At 53.1% G+C, this 18810-nt stretch overlaps 1 protein-coding gene across 4 annotated transcripts in view; it reads left to right on the top strand.

Moving 5' to 3' along the window:
* The window catches only part of STK32C (serine/threonine kinase 32C), a 67984-nt gene that overhangs the window by 42501 nt on the left and 6673 nt on the right, over positions 1–18810 (top strand). For 2 of the 4 annotated variants that reach the window (XM_021542432.2, XM_021542435.3), the window contains 6 exons: positions 13323–13474; positions 15508–15681; positions 16119–16156; positions 16863–16952; positions 17504–17607; positions 17696–17812. In XM_021542432.2, coding sequence (XP_021398107.1) covers positions 13323–13474; positions 15508–15681; positions 16119–16156; positions 16863–16952; positions 17504–17607; positions 17696–17812 — 675 coding nt within the window. Of the gene's footprint in view, positions 1–13322; positions 13475–15507; positions 15682–16118; positions 16157–16862; positions 16953–17503; positions 17608–17695; positions 17813–18810 lie in introns of those variants that run through there. The other 2 variants (XR_002466525.2, XM_077784766.1) reach the window with 2 other exon arrangements.

Raw genomic sequence — 18810 nt, 5'->3', positions numbered from 1 at the left:
GCAGTGGCTCGGGGCACAGGGACGAGGTGGCTGCTGTCCCCACGGGGCTGGCCTGTGGCACAGGTGGCCTGTGGGGCTGGCCAGCTGGCTGCACGGGCCGCAGCCTCCGCTCAGGCTGGGAGCAGGAGCATGTCCGCAGCTGGAGCACGGGGAGAGAGCTGGCTGTGCCTTGTGCCAGCACGAGTGTTTTCTGTGAGCTCCCGTGTGTGCACTGAGCTGCCTGCTCTGGCTCTTCCTGGCTCTTAGTTGAGAGATTTTCAGCATTAGGTTCTGCAACAAAATCCACCCGCACCGTCCCCGCTGCCCCTCCCCTCCTGAAGCCAAAGAGATCTCACTGGGAGCTCTTTGACTGAGGAAACCTTTTCATGGATCGACACTGCTGCCCACTGAGTGGCAGATGTGCCTAATCCAGCCCTGAGCCTTCGTCAGAAGGGGCAGCCTTGCAGCGGGTAAGGGACAGAGAGCTGCAAACCTTACAGGAGGAGGAGGAGGAGCTGCAGAGGAAGCAGGGGAGGACAGAGCTGGGTCAGGGTGACCTGGCTTTGGAGAAGCATTGGAATAGGCTACCCAGGGAGGTGGTGGAGTGCCCACCCCTGCCTGGTGGTGCTCAAGGAGTGACAGGACGTGGCATTCAGTGCTCTGCTCCGGTTGGCAGGGCAGTGTTTGGTCAAAGAGTGGACCTTGATCTTGGAGGTCCTTTTTCAACTCAGCTGAAAGGATTCTGTAATTCCATGAGACTTCTGCAGCCTAAGTGCCTCACAGAATTCTGTAAACATTTACCCACCTGAAAGGACAAAGAGCAGAATGTTTTGGCATTGATCAGATTAATGATTGGAAATGTAATGGTAGTTGTGTTAGTGCTGCCCTCAGGAGAACCTCCTGTGCTGCTGACAGGCTCCTCCTGCCCTCAGCAGGGCCCACACGGCCACCCCAGACCACAGCTCTCACATGGCCAACATGAAAACCTCTTACTTCTAAAGTAAAAAATCCATCCTTTGTCACTAATGATAATTACCATTTTCTCAGAGGCTGAAATGTGGCCAGCATTTGGATCTTGTTTTTGTTCTGACAAGCCATCATAGCCCACACCCCCAAGAGCTCGTAAATGGAACTGAGAGATGGAAGGTTCCAGCATCAGATGCAGCTTTTGGCAACAATAAAATTGAATCTATGTTGGACATCGAGGTCATCTACAGGTCCTTGGAAGCTGCAGCTTGTGTGTTTGGGATGTTGTGTTAATGCTCATGGTTGGACAATCCAATTACAAACCACTTAATGTCAAAAATGATAGGGAGCAGTGTCCTCGGTTCCTATGAAATTATGGGTACATCAGCATGATACAGCAAATAGAGTTTATGCAGGAAAATGCTGCCAGGCTTTGTACAGATCGTTGTGGGTGTACCCTGTTGTTACTCTGGGCAGTGGTGTCTGTGGAAGGAGACTTTGTCCCCCTCTTCACAGGATGTATTTCTTCTTGTGGGTCTAAATGTCATGAGTTCTTACTGAAGTGCCTGTGCGCTGCTTAGAAACGGATCAGAATCTCGTGGGAGTTGCATGGACACAGCTCCAAAAGGCTGGATGCAGTTCTGCTCTGGTTTTTCTGTGGTGAAGGCAGAGCTGCCCACAAGCCACTACACGGCCATTGGGATTTCCTGTGTCTCAGCAATGAATTAAAGATGGAGCATGAAAAACAGAAGCAGAAACTGGTGCAACTGGTGCACAACTCACAACAGAAGCAGTGTCGTGACAAGGGACTTGGCGTGATTTTGCTGAGGCTGTTTGAGGGACCCACGGCCTGTGCTGGGCACCTGGAGCCAGCGGCAGTGCCACCCTGCCACGGGACACGGCCTCCGTGAGGGCCAGGCTTCGGGCAGCGTCCTTCCAGGGATGGGCACTGCGGCTGCTTTTGTCCCTTCTCCCCTGAGATGCCTCTGCTCCTGTCTCCTGAGGGCCATTTGCCTCCTTTCCCGTGGACAATGTTGGTGGGCTGTGGAGCAGAGCAGAGGATGTGGGGAGAACTGATGAGGGAGAGGCTTTCGAGGGTGATCAGAGCGGGGTGTGAGAGACTTTCGAGGGGGACCAGAGCGGGGTGTGAGAGACTTCCGAGGGGGACCAGAGCGGGGTGTGAGAGACTTTCAAGGGTGATCAGAGTGGGGTGTGAGAGGCTTTCGAGGGGGATCAGAGTGGGGTGTGAGAGACTTTCGAGGGGGACCAGAGCGGGGTGTGAGAGACTTTCAAGGGTGATCAGAGTGGGGTGTGAGAGACTTTCAAGGGTGATCAGAGTGGGGTGTGAGAGGCTTTCGAGGGGGACCAGAGCGGGGTGTGAGAGACTTTCGAGGGGGACCAGAGCGGGGTGTGAGAGGCTTTCGAGGGGGACCAGAGCGGGGTGTGAGAGGCTTTCGAGGGGGATCAGAGCGGGGTGTGAGAGACTTTCGAGGGGGATCAGAGTGGGGTGTGAGAGGCTTTCAAGGGTGATCAGAGTGGGGTGTGAGAGGCTTTCGAGGGGGACCAGAGCGGCGTGTGAGAGACTTTCAAGGGTGATCAGAGTGGGGTGTGAGAGGCTTTCGAGGGGGATCAGAGCGGGGTGTGAGAGACTTTCGAGGGGGATCAGAGCGGGGTGTGAGAGACTTTCGAGGGGGATCAGAGCAGGGTGTGAGAGACTTTCGAGGGGGACCAGAGTGGGGTGTGGAGGGCTGGGTGTCTCCTCCAGCCGGGGAGGAGCCCCGGCCCAGGTGTGGGCTCAGTGGGCAGGGGCTGTGTTTGGGAGCGGGGCGGGCGCTGCCCCAGAGCCTGGAGAGCCCTGCCTGCAGCCCCAGGGCTGTGCCCTGGCACCCTGCGCTGGCACCGCGCCTCTGCCCGCGTGGTGGAGGGACCGGGAGGAAGAGACAGGCATGGGAGCTCCCGTGGCACCTGCTCTGTCTGGCTGCTGCTGCGCCTGTGCCCAGGGCACACCTGAGCAGGGCACTTGGGATGGCCAGGGGGAGGTCAGGATGTCAGGCTGCCGCTGCAGAGGGCTCCTGAGGGGGCCCAGGAAATCCAGAACGGTTCGGCAGCAGCATGGGCGACAGGCTGTGAGTTTTGGTGGCTCTGGGTTCCTTCCCCCGGCTCTTTCCATCCACGGTGCCGTTGCCAAGCCTGGGGTGAGGGGTGAGGGGCCCTCAGGTGCAGCCCAGTGAGGGTCACCCTCTGGACAGGCCTGGACATCGTTATTTATGTAATGTACATAGCAACATCACGTCTGTTTCAATAGTTCCGTAAAATTAAAGTATCAGGAGTGAAAATGTTGACAAATTCTATATTTAATGCTTTCCATTTTTGTACCAACTGGCCGTTCTGTTCTCTAAAATGAAACTCTAAGTACAGGTTCACTTTGACAATTGCAAATTGGCTTTTCTTATTTTTTCTTAATACTTTTTTATTCTTATTGACCCGTCACATTTGGGATAGGGTATATTTTATCTGTATGATCAGGGATTCTACCTCCCTTCAGAAAACTCTCTGGAGTCCATGAGAATTTTTAAGGAAAGAAGAGTATGGAAAGAAACCCTGTTTATTGAACAGAAGCCTTTTGTGTCTCTGCTTTCCACCCTCACCTCCCGTTTGCTTACTATTTATGTCCAAAATTCATCAAGATTCCTTCTGCTGCTGTCGTTTTCTCAAGGAGTTGCAGTAAGATTGTTGTGCCATATTATTTCTTTTGATCTAAAAATTGTTTTTAAGAGTCAGTGCTAAAAATTGCTCTCAACAAAGGGCCATGTGGTATGAAATCCTTATCTGTTCATGTACAGCAAGTGGTGCAGCTAAACCCAACCACGCTGAAGATCACCCAGCAGCAGCCCAGCGGGACCAGTGCTGCTTGCCAGGATGCAGGAGCTGCAGCCAGCCCTCACCCGTGGTGGGATTGTGCCCCCTGTGTGCCCCTCGCAGAGCTCCGGGTGGCTGCTGCATGCTCAGGATCTCAGATCAGCTCTGCTCTGCTCTGGAACTCAATTTTAGCCCCTGCTACTATCTTTGGGCTTATCAGGTTAAAATTGTTGTCCAGAGCAGCTATGGCACCCCTGGATCCCTGGCAGTGCCCAAGGCCAGGCTGGACACTGGGGCTGGAGCAGCTGGGACAGTGGGAGGTGTCCCTGCCATGGCAGGGGGGCACTGGGTGGGATTTGGGGTCCCTCCCAACCCAAGGCATCCTGTGATTCTGTGGTTCTGAGATCTGCAATTCTGGGAATTCCTGGGCAGAGGAGTCCCATCCCTGGAAATATGGACAAATGCAAAGCACCTTTCTTATCTTGGTAATGAGGTGATGGAGTGCTGTTTGGTGGGTTTGACAGGAAGGCTGGTGAGGCTGGTGGAGGCTCCCCGGGCCAGGCAGCCCTGGTGGGACAGTGGCTGCTGGGGCCTGCTGGTGGGTGGCTGCAGTGCCGGGGCAGGACAGCAGCCAGGAGGAGCAGGGGCCGTGTCCAGGCCCAGCACAGCCCCTGTGCCCTCAGTCTGGCAGGGATCTCCACAGCTGCCCCCAAGGCTGATCCCTTTGTGCAGCCTGGTGCTGAACAGCAGCTCAGTGGAGCAAGCTTCTGCCATGGGAAAATCGAACATTTGGCTGCACGAGGCATTGATTCCTCCTGAGGGCTCTGCACTGTGAAACACTAGTGTCCCCTTCTTTCCTGGCTGAAAAGAAAGCCTGTGTTCATTTCCTTCTGCACAGAAGGGAAGCTGTGGTGCCTGGGGGCATGTTGTGGCAGCAGCACAAACGAGGACATTGGGGCCGCTTGGGTCTCGATGCCAGTGCCCATCAGGGCCGGATCACAATGAGTGATGAGGCTTTTCAAAATAGCCCAGCGAGGGTTCTTGCCTTGGGGTCAGGGAACTTCAACATCAATTTGCGTTCAGAGATTAAATAAGGCCCTCCAATCTTCGTTGGAAGTAATTAGATTTCTTTCTGTTCCCAATATCTGTCAAATATGTAGCTAAAGAAATCATTTTGCCTCTTTAGCAGCCTATCACGGAATGTAGTCATGGCCATTAGGAGAGATGGCTCCAAACACTAGCCATAACTCAAAATGCGTGTTGCCCAGAGGAAAACTGTGCACAATTTATTCAGACAATGCTCCTTAGCTGTGGCTGAGTACAGGGGTCCAGGTCCTCATGTAAATCTATGGAGTGCTGCTGAGCTGGAGGAAATGCTGCATCCAGGTTTGGATCCACCCAAAAGGCAGAAAGATGGGTCACAGTGTCTTCAGGGATCTCTGCAGGTTGGTCTGAGTCTTCATTCTACTTTAATTATTGAAAAAGAAAAGCCCGGCAGAGATCTCTGAGCATGTGATTACAGCCAGACAGGGATGTAGGTGCCTAACAGCCTTTCTGGAGGCAGTGTGAGAGCTGCAGAGCACGTCTCCTGGGCTGCCTCCTCCCTGCTCCGCACGGTGCCAGCCCAGCCCCTGGCCCTCTGGGCCTCCCCAGGGGCTGCTCCACGGCCTGGGGTCAGCAACCCACGGTGCCCCAGTGCAGATGTGCTCAGGGCTGGGGCCAAAGGGGGAGCCCAAATGTCAGCATTTGTGTGGAACACTGAGTGAAGACACCGGCTTTGGGGTGTCTGCTGGGGATGGGGCGTGCAGGGGAGAGGTGGAGAGCCAGGACAGTAAAAGCAAAGAAAAACACTTCTATTTCTTTTTTATTTAGAGTTCTCTCCTGTCACTTCTTCAGTTTCTCCTTGTTTATTTGGATTAGTGTCTCTCCTGAGGAAAAGAAATCTACACGTGTCTTGGAGCTTCAAGTCAAACAATCCCCCATATCCAAATTCAATTACAGAAGCATCTGCTTCAGTCTGATGGGACCTTATTTTCTCAGCGTGGCATTAAAGGGAAATGCTTACTCTGAAGCACCTTAAATTGCATTAGGTCACAGGGTTCAGACCCTGTAGATACCATTCTGCAGCCCCTTCCATGAGTTCTTGCAGGGAAATGAGGAAATGTTCCCCGGAGAGATACCAGGAAGGCCTTAGCCCTGTTTGCAGGGTACCGAGGAGGAGAGCTTTTCTGACATAGTTTCCATGTGCTGGCTGTCCTGTTTGTGTGAGTGAGGCAGAATAAGGCTCATTCTGGAAAAAAGAATTAGAAAACATGAACAAGCTTAGCTTTGCCCATGTTTTGAGCCACTCCAGCTGCACCTGCACTCGAGGTTTCCTCTGCCTGCATGCCCAGAGGGGATTCAGACCCACAGGGCTCTGCTGAGCCTCAGGGAGGGCTCAGGACCTGCACAGAAGAACAGGAACACCTTCTGAGGGCTCCAGACTGAGGCACTGAGATTGCCCAGAGCAGCTGGGGCTGCCCCTGGATCCCTGGCAGTGCCCAAGGCCAGGCTGGACACTGGGGCTGGAGCAGCTGGGACAGTGGGAGGTGTCCCTGCTGTGGCAGGGGGCTGGAACTAGATGGGATTTAAGGTCCTTTCCAACCCAGACCAGTCTGGGATTCTGTGATCCCCTGATACACAGCACACTGAAGTGCTGTTTGGAACAGCAGGTGTTATTTTGGGTCAGAGGACTTTTTTGGCCCTAGCATAAGCAACTGAGAAAGAGATTTTTTATGGAAGTGTTGACACGACCTGGAAACACCAGCAGGCTTGCTGTGAATAAAAGTTTCATCAGCTGGTGTTACAACTTGGCTGCAGCAAACAGCAGTGCTGCATAAAAGAGATTTTAATGATTTATGGTGTTCTGACAAATGAGTCCATCAATCTTGTGGAAAAGCACGGCTTTTCAGCAGGGAAAAACTAAAGTTGTAAGGCTCCATGAAAAATATCTTAAGGACTGAAACATGGCAAGGCGTCTGGAAATGGGAACAAAATCAGCACTTAAAGATGTGAAGGCAGATTTGTCAAGCTGATAACCTTGTGCTTAGAGCATGGCTCCTGAGGGTCCCACTTTGGCTACCACTGCAGCTTTAGAGGTTTAGGTGGGATATTGGGAATTAGGAATTGTTCCCTGGCAGGGTGGGCAGCCCTGGAACAGGATGGAATTCCCAGAGCAGCTGTGGCTGCCCCTGGATCCCTGGCAGTGCCCAAGGCCAGGCTGGACACTGGGGCTGGAGCAGCTGGGACAGTGGGAGGGGTCCCTGCCATGGCAGGGGCTGGAATGGGATGGGATGGATTTGGGATCCCTTCCCTCCCAAACCCTTGTGTGAGTCCGTGCTTCTGTGAGCTGGATGGAAAGACTGAGGGGTGCTGTTGTCACAAGCAGCAGCCCTCTCATGCCGGTGTCCCCTGGGCTGGGGCACTGGCACGTGGAGAGGTGGCCGTGGGGATGGCAGCAGATGTGCTGGTCCTGCAAAGGGGTCTCTGTGTGTTGGAGCAATGGCTGAGAGAAACACTGCCAGAGACCCTCTGCCAGAGCTGCTCCAGGACACAGTGCTGCTTAAAGAAGCTCTGCACTCAGCAGGGAAGGGTTTGGTTGGTTCAGAGTAGGTTTTTATTCAGGGTCAGACAGAGTTATGGTTCCATGTCCTTGCTGAGTGTGGGGCGAGTGGCACTGTCACGGGCAGCTTGTGTGCAGCTGCAGCCCCGGGCCAGGACTTGGTGCCACAGGTGCCTCTGGGAGTTACCCGAGCCCTTGCCCACCAGGGGTAGGTGTGAAAGGATCTGTGCCCAGAGCTCCCTCCCAGGAGCAGCCCCGAGGGGATGGAGAGGGGCTGCAGGCTCTGGCAGCTGTGTTTCTATCTCGTGCTCGTGGCACCAAGCTCCAGGTCAGCACTGCGGAGGGGGAGCCCCTCTGAGGGGCCAGCAGCATCCTCGGGGGGCTGCCTGCCCCTTTGTGCCTGCTGGTGTAGGGGAGCTGCTCCTGGGGTGCCTGTGGGAGATGCTTCCAGCAGAGCTTCATCCAGGTGTTCCCATGCTTGATGTGCTTAGTAAATCCCTGACACTGAATTATGTCACTGCAGCTACACCTGCGAGGCAGCTTTAGGCTTTGTTCTCTTGGCTATGCCTAAAAAAAAAAATTTGATTAGCTGATTTCATCCTTAATAGTTGTGAGGGTTGTAGAACAAATTGTTATGATCTTTTTGATTACCAGTGTTACACAAATGCTAATTATCAGGGAAGGGTTGTATTTTAATTGCCAACAGCATCGTCATAATACAAGATGCATACAAAGATGCATTTGAATGCCAGGGGAAGTAGTTCTCTGTCCTGTGCAGCTGTGGCCATGCCCAGAAGGATGATGTCTGTTTGCAGCTTTCCTGATAGCAGCTGAGAGTTTAAATGACTTAATTTTTTTAGTAGAAAATTGGCAAGATTCTGCCTGCAGTTCCTGGTACAAGGGCAAAGCAGAGGGGTGCTGGGGATGCTGGGTGACAGGCATCTCCCTCCAGCCACTTTCTAAAGGATGAAAACCCTGGGAAAATGAACGATGTCTTGGTGTAAGAGCTGAGCCATTCAAGGAGAGCTTGGCTAAAGGAGATGAACTTGTTAGAAGTCAATATTGAGGTTATCCTTTCAGCAGTGCACAGTGCAATAAATTCCTTCTCGCCTGCTTTACTCTTTGCTCAACAAGCTCAGGAGACCAGTGAGCGCAATTGTCCAGCCGGTCCTTGCCCTTGCAGTCTGTCTCCAAAGTAAAATTTAGTGTTCAAAATGAAATCAGTTGTCAAAAACGCTTGAGCTGTTTCTACATCATGCTAAGCGCCTTCTCACTGCTTCTGGTCCTTCAGGATGAAAGACTTAGTTCTTCCTGCTCCGGAGGCTGCAACTCTCCCGTGTCCCCAAGACCCCGAGGCTGCTGCCGTGCTTCCCCCGCAGCAGAGGCTTCTTTCCCCACGCAGTCCCAAAGCCTGCTGATGCTTCTGGCAATTTCATGTTAATGCTCCTCATTTCAAACTTCAGCCTCTCTGGTAAATGTCAGTTCTGTAGATACTAGGGAAAACATGGAGGAATAAATACCCAGCAGAAACTGGAGGAGAAATCAATATATGTGGGCAAGGTGCAACCACTGCAAATAAGCATTTTCATAAACTAGAGCAGTGGCCACGGTTCAGAACTGGGTGGGATTAAGGTGTTTGATGTAGGTGTGTAGTGTTGGCTGACTCTAAGCCTCGACTCTGCTCTGAAAACAAAAAGAGTGAAATCCAGGTTGTACGCTGAAATGTCCCCGTGGCTCTGAGCCGCAGTCAACAGTGTCGGTGTGTGGGAGGATTACAGGGCATCGCTCTCGTCTTACAGAGGCAGAAGCCAAAGGAGCAGAAATTCAAGGAGGAAACCCAGTTCAGACCCAAAGACAGATCCCTGACTCAGCTGTGGGTTTGTCGCCAGCCGTGACGGTGACGTCCCTCAGGGGCCACGAGTACCTTTGCTTTGGGTGACCTCTGCATGTGCAGGAGGAAACAAAGTCTTTGTGCATCTGAGGTAGAGTGATCCCCACTGTTTACCACTGTTTACTGCCCAGGATGCAGCCACGGGCTTTGCTTGAGCCCAGGAAAACTCTGCTGTCCTGGGATAACAAGGCTGAGTCAGGACATGCTGTTGGATGATCAGGTGACCTCTCATCTGAGTGGGGCTTTCAGCCTGATGAATTCCTTCAGAATCAGCAGGGCAAAAAGTTACTGGATTTCTAAAGGAGAAAAGGCAGAGCCCACTGGAGGCAGCGTGCCAGGCTGGGACGTGCAGGGATTCAGCTGAGCTGCCAGCTGTGCTGCCAGCACAGGTGTTGTCACCGTGACAGTACAAATGTCACTATTACAGCACAGGTGTTGTCACTGTGACAGCACAGGTGTTGTCACCGTGACAGTACAGATATCTCTATTACAGCTCAGGTGTTGTCACTGTGACAGTACAGGTGTTGTCACCATGACAGTACAGATATCACTATTACAGCTCAGGTGTTGTCACTGTGACAGCACAGGTGTTGTCACTGTGACAGCACAGGTGTTGTCACCGTGACAGTACAGATATCTCTATTACAGCTCAGGTGTTGTCACTGTGACAGCACAGGTGTTGTCACCATGACAGTACAGATATCACTATTACAGCTCAGGTGTTGTCACTGTGACAGCACAGGTGTTGTCGCTGTCTCGGCCCAGGAGGGTCACCTGCCCCTGTCCTGGTGGGATGGTGGCGGGGGGCTCCCGCTGTCCCTGCGGATGGGTGGCTGCACGCACCCCTCTGGCAGCGTGAGTGCTCGGGTATCTGGGGCTCTGTGAAATCTTTTTGTGCCGTGTCTTGAGCAATCCACTCCCAGCTGCTGCCCGCCTTCTGCCTCGCAGGGCTGGCTCCGTTCCACTCGTTTTCCTAATGGCTGTATTTAACCACCAAACACTCCCTTTGTGTGGCTGCAGTGTGCAGAACGAGGACAGAATCGTTTCTGCTTCTTGCCTTGCTCCTCATTGTTGACTTGCCTGAGAATGGATTACTTTTAAAAACGTGCTCTTGACTTGTGCTCAAATAGATGTTGATTCCTTCCCTAGGAGCAGATGCATGAACTGAGAAGCACAAAAAGAAAAAGAAATGTCTTGTGTCACTGCCATTTTGGGGGGACACAAACACATTCATGCATTTCTGTAAGCAGGGGCACCTTAAGAATGGTTGCTGCCTGTGATATGGCTGAGCCCAGCCAGGCAGCACCAGCACCGGTCCTGGTGTTGGTTTGACCTGAGTTAGACCCCGACCAAGAGCGGTGTGATGTGATCGGGACCTGGTGGTGGCTGTGCTGCAGACACAGCACCCCTGCCCAGCTGTCCTTTGGCCATGGGGCTCGCTGTGCCCTGTCCATCAGCCATGGGGCTCTCTGTGCCCTCGGGCAGCCCAGCTCTCCATCAGCCATGGGGCTTGCTGTGCCACACTGTCCATCAGCCATGGGGTTTGCTGTGCCCTGCTGTCCATTGGCCATGGGGCTCTCTGTGCCCTCGGGCAGCCAGCTCTCCATCAGCCATGGGGCTCACTGTGCCCAGCCCCACTGTCCATCAGCCATGGGGCTCGCTGTGCCCAGCCCCACTGTCCATCAGCCATGGGGCTTGCTGTGCCCAACCCCACTGTCCATCAGGCATGGGGCTCGCTGTGCCCCGCTGTCCATCAGGCATGGGGCTCTCTGTGCCACACTGTCCCTCAGGCATGGGGTTTGCTGTGCCCTGCTGTCCATCAGTCATGGGGCTCACTGTGCCCTCGGGCAGCCCCGCAGGCACAGGGCAGCCCCTGCTCATGCCACAGGCTCAGCTGCAGGGAGGGCCTCTCCACTGACATCCACTTTTCCTGCAGAAATCGGAGAACAAACATTTCCAGGGTGCCCAGAACTGGTGCTGCTCTGTGCGGAGGTGATGCTGTTCCATTGCAGAAAACTGTTTATCATAATTACAGAGTACATGAAGTTTTCATCATTTTCTCATTTATTATGCCGGGCTCCCATTTTCACTGTAGAGAAACAAGAAACAAAGGACATCAGAATAACATGTAATACTCATTAAGGTACAGCAGGTCACAACTTAAAAAATAGAGCACCTAGAAATTAATGAGCTTCCAGCAATAATGTGGAATAAGCTGACATCAGGAGAGAATGTTGCTCAGTGCCTTGATGGCTGTTACCCAGAGGATTGGATTGTTTTCAGAACAGTTCTACAGCAATGGCCATGTTTTAAATAAAAATTGTTAGGGTTTTGCTGCTTAAAGAATTTATAAAATATAAAGTTATTTTTGCTTGGTTTATTGAACATACAACCAATTCAGCCTGCTCTAGGGGCTGGATCCTGCTGGTGGTGTGCATTGTGGTAGGTTGTTGATTATTATTATTAAGTTTGCATGAAGAAGGTTTTCCCTTATGTTTTGTACCTGGAATGGTCCCTGGCAGCTGGAGTTGAAGGGCTCTGCTCGCAGGGAAACAACTCAGGTCACTCTGCCCACAAAGTGCCCTTATCGTGAGCTCTGAGGTGAGCAGAGAGTTATGGCAACAGCTGATTTTCAGCTCTCACCGCAGTTGCAGCCACGGTGGAAAATAATAGCGGTAATTCCTGTGCATCACTAATTAGGGGGTATATCGGGCTAACGATAACCACCCATTATTTTGTCACCTCCTGGCGGCACCGTGTCCTTGATGATATTATCCTGAGCACCATTAGCACTTGCAGATGGTTATTAGTGGCAGCGTTTAGAGGCGCGGGGTGTTCGCGGCTCCCACCTGTCTCGGTTCCCTGCCACCCACAGAAATTCCCTTTCCTTGTTCCGCCCGGTGTAAGCGGGACCCGCTCTCTGCCTGCAGCCGCCCCGGCCAGGCAGCGGCCGAGCTGCCCGGGGAACATCTCCAGCTCATCCTAATTACCGCCACCTCTGATAATTAACAGGGGCAGACATAATTATAGCAGGTGTAGACATGCCATTAGTCATTTAAAAAGAGTTACCGTGATAGCTAATTAACTCTTTCAAAAGCATCGCCTTGGTAATGAAGGTGTCATTAGCGGAGCTGAGGGAGGCGCACAGGGCCAGCCTGGTGGGCTCCATGCTGGCCTGGTGGGCTCCATGCTGGCCTGGTGTGCTCCATGCCAGCTCGGTACACTCTGTGCCAGCCTGGTGTGCTCCATGCCGGCCTGGTGGGCTCCATGCTGGCCTGGTGGGCTCCATGCTGGTCTGGTGGGCTCCATGCTGGCCTGGTGGGCTCCATGCTGGCCCAGTGTGATCCATGCTGGCCTGGTGGGCTCCTTGCTGGCCTGGTGTGATTCATGCCAGCCCGGTGTGCTCCATGCCAGCCCGGTACGCTCTGTGCCAGCCCGGTGCGCTCCGTGCTGGCCCGGTGTGCTCCATGCCAGCCTGGAGCGCTCCATGCCCACGTCAGAGCAGGGCTCCGGGACAGGCCTGGGCTATCCCTCTGGACCGGATCTTCGTTGTTGTAACAAATTTACATTTTGGTCACTTTTTGCTGCCCAAAGGGATAATTTTCCCCTTCCAGAGCCCAGCGATGTGCCCAGGTCAGACCCGCCCTGCGGAGCTGGGCAGCAGCGGGGTGAGCAGTGGGGAGGCGAGGCTGGCCGGGGGCCCTGTGGCTGCCTGACGCCGCTTTCCATCCAGGCACAGTGGGCCCAAAGGTCTCTGGCACAGCTCCCAGACACAGTTGTTGGAAAAGCTGTCCCTGGAGGCAGCTGCAGTTACCCATGGGCAGCGTACTGGAGCAGAGCCTGTGCATTCCCCAGTCGGGCACGGCGCTGGGAGCAGGGATGCTGCTGCCCGTGGGTCCAAGTCTCAGCCTAGGGATCAGGGATGTTTGAGGGGGTGAGGTGCTGAGCAGAGTGGGTCTCAGCTCCCAGAGCAGCGGATGAGGATGTGGAATGTGCTCCTGACCCTGTTTTCTCCTCCCTGCCCAGGTGTGCATTGTGCAGAAGAGGGACACGGAGAAGATGTATGCCATGAAGTACATGAACAAGCAGCAGTGCATTGAGAGGGACGAGGTGCGCAACGTGTTCCGAGAGCTGGAGATCCTGCAGGAGATCGAGCACGTGTTCCTGGTGAATCTCTGGTGAGCAGCTCCCTCCCCTGCGCCTCCGGTGCTCACAGAGCCAACACCCAATAATCCCAGGGGCTCTCCTGGCACTTGCAGCAGCAGGTCACTACAAATGGTGACAGTTCAAGTTGCTCGATAATGACTTCACTGTGTGTGCACTGGCAGAAATATCCTCATTACTGAGCAACAGCTAATTTTAAAAAAACACTCTTAAAACCAGGTTGAAATCTAACAAATAGCTTGAGTTGGCAATGCCTGGGAAACGTATCCTGTCTAGGCAGTGCCAGTACCAAAGACTGTCAGTACCAAAGGCTGCAGTCTGTCTCATCTGCCCTACAACCACATTGACCCCTCAGCCCACAAGCATCCCTTGGTGTGCTTTGCACCACGCTCACTGGCCAAAGAAAACACTTTCCTTTGGAGATCAGACACATCATTATCAAATTCTGCAGGAAAAACTAATTTACAATCTTAGAAAATAAAGCATTATATCCTAGTGTTGTTGGATAGTTTGTGGTGAGACAGAGGCCTTGGGACCCCCTGCTCCAGTGATCTGTCATCCTCAGCCTTCTTGCCCAGTGAAGGGTCCCCTCCCACTCCAGCAGTGCTGGATGTGTGCCAGGCTAGTGGGGTGTGGGACACTTCTAAAAATTGAGGAAGTTTTATACCCAAAGTGATGGAAGTGGGTGATGTGTCACATTTGTTTTGTTGATCCATTGCTCCAGAATAGCCAATTGAGTTAATATTGATATTTTTCAGTTTCTTAGCAATTGCAAATGTTTTTCCCAACAAGCAATGAAATTCTGTAGAGAACTTGCTCTCATAGCAAACCCTTTCGGCCATAGTTTTAGACTAAACCTACATTTAAGATGGGAGCAGAAGTGAGTGATTCATAAGTATTATACAATCCCACATACTCTTTCCTCGGAACTGCAGTCACCAAATATAACAATGAGCGTTGTTTTGGTGTATCCCCACTGCTGTCAGTCTCCCGTGGGACCCACGGCAGATTTAGAGAGGCGGTTTACTCCACAGTAAATATAAATCTCTTTTTCTGGTTTATCTGGTTAAATTAACAGTTGTGCTTTCCAACTCATCTTCAAGATAGGCTGAGATATTTTAAGTAGGTTTTATGAGATTGTTTGCAGTTGAAAATGTGAAGTTTCTTTGAAGTGTCTGGCTGGCAGAGCCTGAGCTCTGTGCTGGTGGGCTGACATGGCACACTGCTCAGGGACAGTGACAGGGGGAGCAGGGGACATTACCTGGGATACTCATGTCTTTCAGGGAAGCATTGCTTAACATAGGAATTGATTTTAAAAACAAGTGAGCATCTTGAGCTGGACATGCTTGATTGTGAAGGTGCAAGCAGCAAAGCTGCATCTTCACTTGTGGGCCCAATACTGCAAGGACCTTGAGGGGCTGGGAAGGGAACAGGGCTGGGAAGGGGCTGGAGCCCCAGGAGAGGCTGAGGGAGCTGGGAAGGGGCTGGGGAACTCCTGAGGGATTTGGGAAGGGGCTGGGAACTCCTGAGGGAGCTGGGAAGGGGCTGGGAACTCCTGAGGGAGCTGAGGGGGCTCAGCCTGGAGCAAAGGGGGATCATGGGGACCTTGTGGCTCTCACAGCTCCTGCCAGGAGGGGACAGCTGGAGGGTCGGGCTCAGCTCCAGGAACAGGGACAGGAGCAGAGGGAACGGCCTCAGGCTGGGCCAGGGCAGGCTCAGGGTGGATATCAGGGAAAATTTCCTATCCAAAAGGGCTGCCCAGCCCTAGCACAGCTGCCCAGGGCAGTGGCAGAGTCCCCATCCCTGGAGGGATTTAAAAGCCATGTGTTTGTGGCAGCTGGGGACAGGGGCAGTGGTGGCCTTGGCCATGTTGGGAATGGTTGGACTCAAAGGTCTGAGAGAGCTTTTCCAGCACAAATGGTTCTGGGGTTCTATGCCCATGCTGGGGCCACGTGCAGTTGCCCCTGGAGCTGTGTGATTAAGAGAGAGGAAAAGCCTGGCTGGGTTTATGAGCCCCGTGAGGCTCAGCCACTCCCTGGTCCCGCAGGTATTCCTTCCAGGATGAGGAGGACATGTTCATGGTGGTGGACCTGCTCCTGGGAGGGGACCTGCGCTACCACCTGCAGCAGAATGTTCAGTTCACTGAGGAGATGGTCAAACTCTACATCTGTGAGATGGCGCTGGCCCTCGACTACCTGCGGAGTCAGCACATCATCCACAGGTACCTCCAGGGCTCTGCTGGCCTGCTGGCACCTGCCCTGCTGGCCCTGGGGGTGCTCATGGTGTCCCTGCTGCTCCTGGCCACCCCCTGGCCGCTGGTCCCCCCACCACTCACAGGGAGTCTGATGCTTCACTGGGGTTGAACATTTCAGGGCAGGTGTTAAAGCCATCCAGGAGTTCACATAAATATCCCCAGTATTGTTATTCCTTTTCTTGGGAATGAGGCCTGAACAGGTCTAATCCTTCCAGTTTTTCACCAAGTTGCCCAGGAAAAGTTTATTTTTAGTCCATCATAAAGGGGCTTGCCTCATGTTGGAATATTTTTGTTTGATTTGTTCCTAATTTTTGATAGATAAACAATTGCAGGTTTTTTGTCATTGAGTCTCATCCCTGGTCTGACTGAGATTCCATCTGCTGTAATCTTCCTTCTTTTCCCAGAGATGTAAAACCAGACAACATCCTCCTCGATGAACAAGGTAGGATCACTGTGCTCCTGTTTGTTTGCTCCCGCATGCATTCCAGGGACAGATTCTGTAGTCTGGGTATCTATTTACCTGGGGAAAGTATGGGAAAAGCTGCTCTGCTTTTACTGGACCATGCTTGGCTGAACATCTGTGTGCTTTTTAATGTGGGGATGGTCACCCAGCTGGCCTGTCCAGTGTGCTGTGGTCAGCACAGAGTGGCAGCCCAACTTCAGCCCTGGGAATCTGGAGTCATTGCATTTCAATGGCTTCAGTGGCTTGGAACACCCATGTCTAGGGAAGCTCCATGGCAGGAGCTTGGAACGAGATGATCTTTATGTCCCTTCCAACACAAACATTCTGTGGTTTTCTGATAGTGTTTCCCTGGTGTCTTTTTCAATCCTGTAGCTCCTGGCCAGAACAATTTGGTTGGTGCTGAAGCAAAAAAACACTCTTTAAAAACACTGTTTAAACTGTTACTGGCTAGCTCCGAGTGTCATTTAAAATCAAAACCTGAAGCTCCCTACCCTTTAATGATCTGGCCAGCCCAAATCCTGGGAAACCTTTGGGATCTCCCATGGCTATGCCATGGGATCTGGCCCTGACTTGCCTGTGTCTGTGCTACCCTGTTTGAGGGCAGGAGCTTATGAAACAAATGTGTTCTGACTGCATTGCCACTGCACTGCCATTAATTCCTTCTTAAAATGTGTCTTTATTTAAGGTCATGCCCATTTAACAGATTTTAATATTGCAACCATCATTAGGGACGGTGAAAGAGCGACAGCATTGGCTGGGACAAAGCCATACATGGGTAAGAGACAGCCACTGCTCTCGTGTCACATTCTGAGTGCTCAGCACACGCTGCCCCAGCCAGGGCCCTCCAGCTAATTTAGGACATTGGTGCTCGTGTCCAAGTCGTTCAGCACAGCCCGATTGTTTGAGAAAGGGAACTCCCAGTGTGAAGGCATGGGGAGTGGCATGTCACCCCGTCCCATCCCATCGTGTCCTGCCCTGTCCTGTCCTGCCCTCTGCATTGCATCCTGTGCAGTCCCCTGATCCTGTCCTGCCCTTCTCATCCCACCTCCTGCTGCGCTCCCCATCCCTCTCTGGCTCCAGCCTGGCACTCGGTGTGGCCCGGGGCCCCGTGGCTGTGCTGTCCTGTTTGGGAGGGCTGTCCCTGCAGGTGGCTGACGTCCCAGTTCCCTTGAGGGCAGGCGCACGGCTGCTGCTCCCCTGCCTCACACAGCCTCCCCTCGGGCAGCCGCGCAGAACGATCACCGTGAGCATAGCGCACTGACTTACATCAAACAGCGGAGTAGAGAACAGCAACTAACCTGTTGTGTGTTGTGCCTTTCTGCTCAGCCCCGGAGATTTTCCATTCCTTCCTGAGCGGCGGGACGGGCTATTCCTTCGAGGTGGACTGGTGGTCCCTGGGGATCATGGCCTACGAGCTGCTGCGGGGCTGGGTAGGGCTGCGGCCGTGCCGGCCCTCGGTCGCGTGCTCTGGCTGACCCAGAGGGAGAGCGGGCTCCTTATTTGTGCTCTTGTCCCCAGAGGCCGTACGACATCCACTCCAACAACCCCGTGGAGTCTCTGGTGCAGCTCTTCAGCACCGTCAGCGTCCAGTACTCCTCAGCCTGGTCCAAGGAAATGGTCGCGCTGCTGCGGAAGGTGAGTGGCCCTTGGGGGCTGCCGCTGGATGAATTGTTGGATGAATTGTCCTTCTGGGGTGATTTGGGTTGCATGGAAGCTACTCTACAGGCAGGAGTAGCTGGAAAATTATCAGCATATTAATAAACAATGAATAATAAGAGCAGTGATAATAATAATGTACAAAAGACAGGCTGGGAGAGTTAGGCATGTTAAGCCTTGAGAAGAGAAGCTCCAGGGAGACCTTAAAGCCCCTTCCAGTGCCTAAAGGGGCTCCAGGAGAGCTGGAGAGGGACTGGGGACAAGGCTGGAGGGACAGGACACAGGGAATGGCTCCCACTGCCAGAGGCAGGGATGGATGGGACATTGAGAATTAGGAATTGTTCCCTGGCAGGGTGGGCAGCCCTGGCACAGGTGCCCAGAGCAGCTGTGGCTGCCCCTGGATCCCTGGGACAGTGGGAGGTGTCCCTGCCATGGCAGGGGTGGCACTGGGTGAGCAGGGGTGGCACTGGTTCCAGTCCATTCTGGGACCCTATGATGAGTGATGTGTGTTGTGTGTTCATTATCCCTGTAATAAGATGCATGATGCTTGATAGCAAGGGAAGCAAAAAGACTGGTTTTGGTGTGACAGTCAGATTCCCAGCTGGGCTGGAATTGTGCCTTCCAGCATCCCATCCTCTTCATGGTCACTGTCACCTCTGAAGGCAGCACCTCTGGCTGGGATGGCAGCTGAGGTGGAGCTGCACTGCACCACTGGATGCTCCCTCTCACTTGTTCTTTGGGGCTGAAGGGTCTGAGGGGGTTGTGAGAGCTGCTGGGGGGTTCCAGCTCTGTGGAATGCTCTGCTGCTTTCCTCATGCTGCTGCTGGAGAAAGCTGGGATGTGTTGGGGCAGCTGGTTTAGCTGTGGCTTGCTTGAGAACTCTGAAAAGTAGCTGGTGAGTTTGCTGTAGGAAAGATAAAGCCAGTGCCGGCAGCAAATAAGTGCCTCTGATATGAGTTAATGTTGGGTGGGCAGTT

This window comes from Lonchura striata, chromosome 7 (assembly GCF_046129695.1).
Source record: "Lonchura striata isolate bLonStr1 chromosome 7, bLonStr1.mat, whole genome shotgun sequence".
In the NCBI taxonomy this organism is placed as follows: Eukaryota; Metazoa; Chordata; class Aves; order Passeriformes; family Estrildidae; genus Lonchura; species Lonchura striata.
Note: the sequence above shows the minus strand (reverse complement) of the source record. Positions and strands in the feature narration are given on the sequence as shown.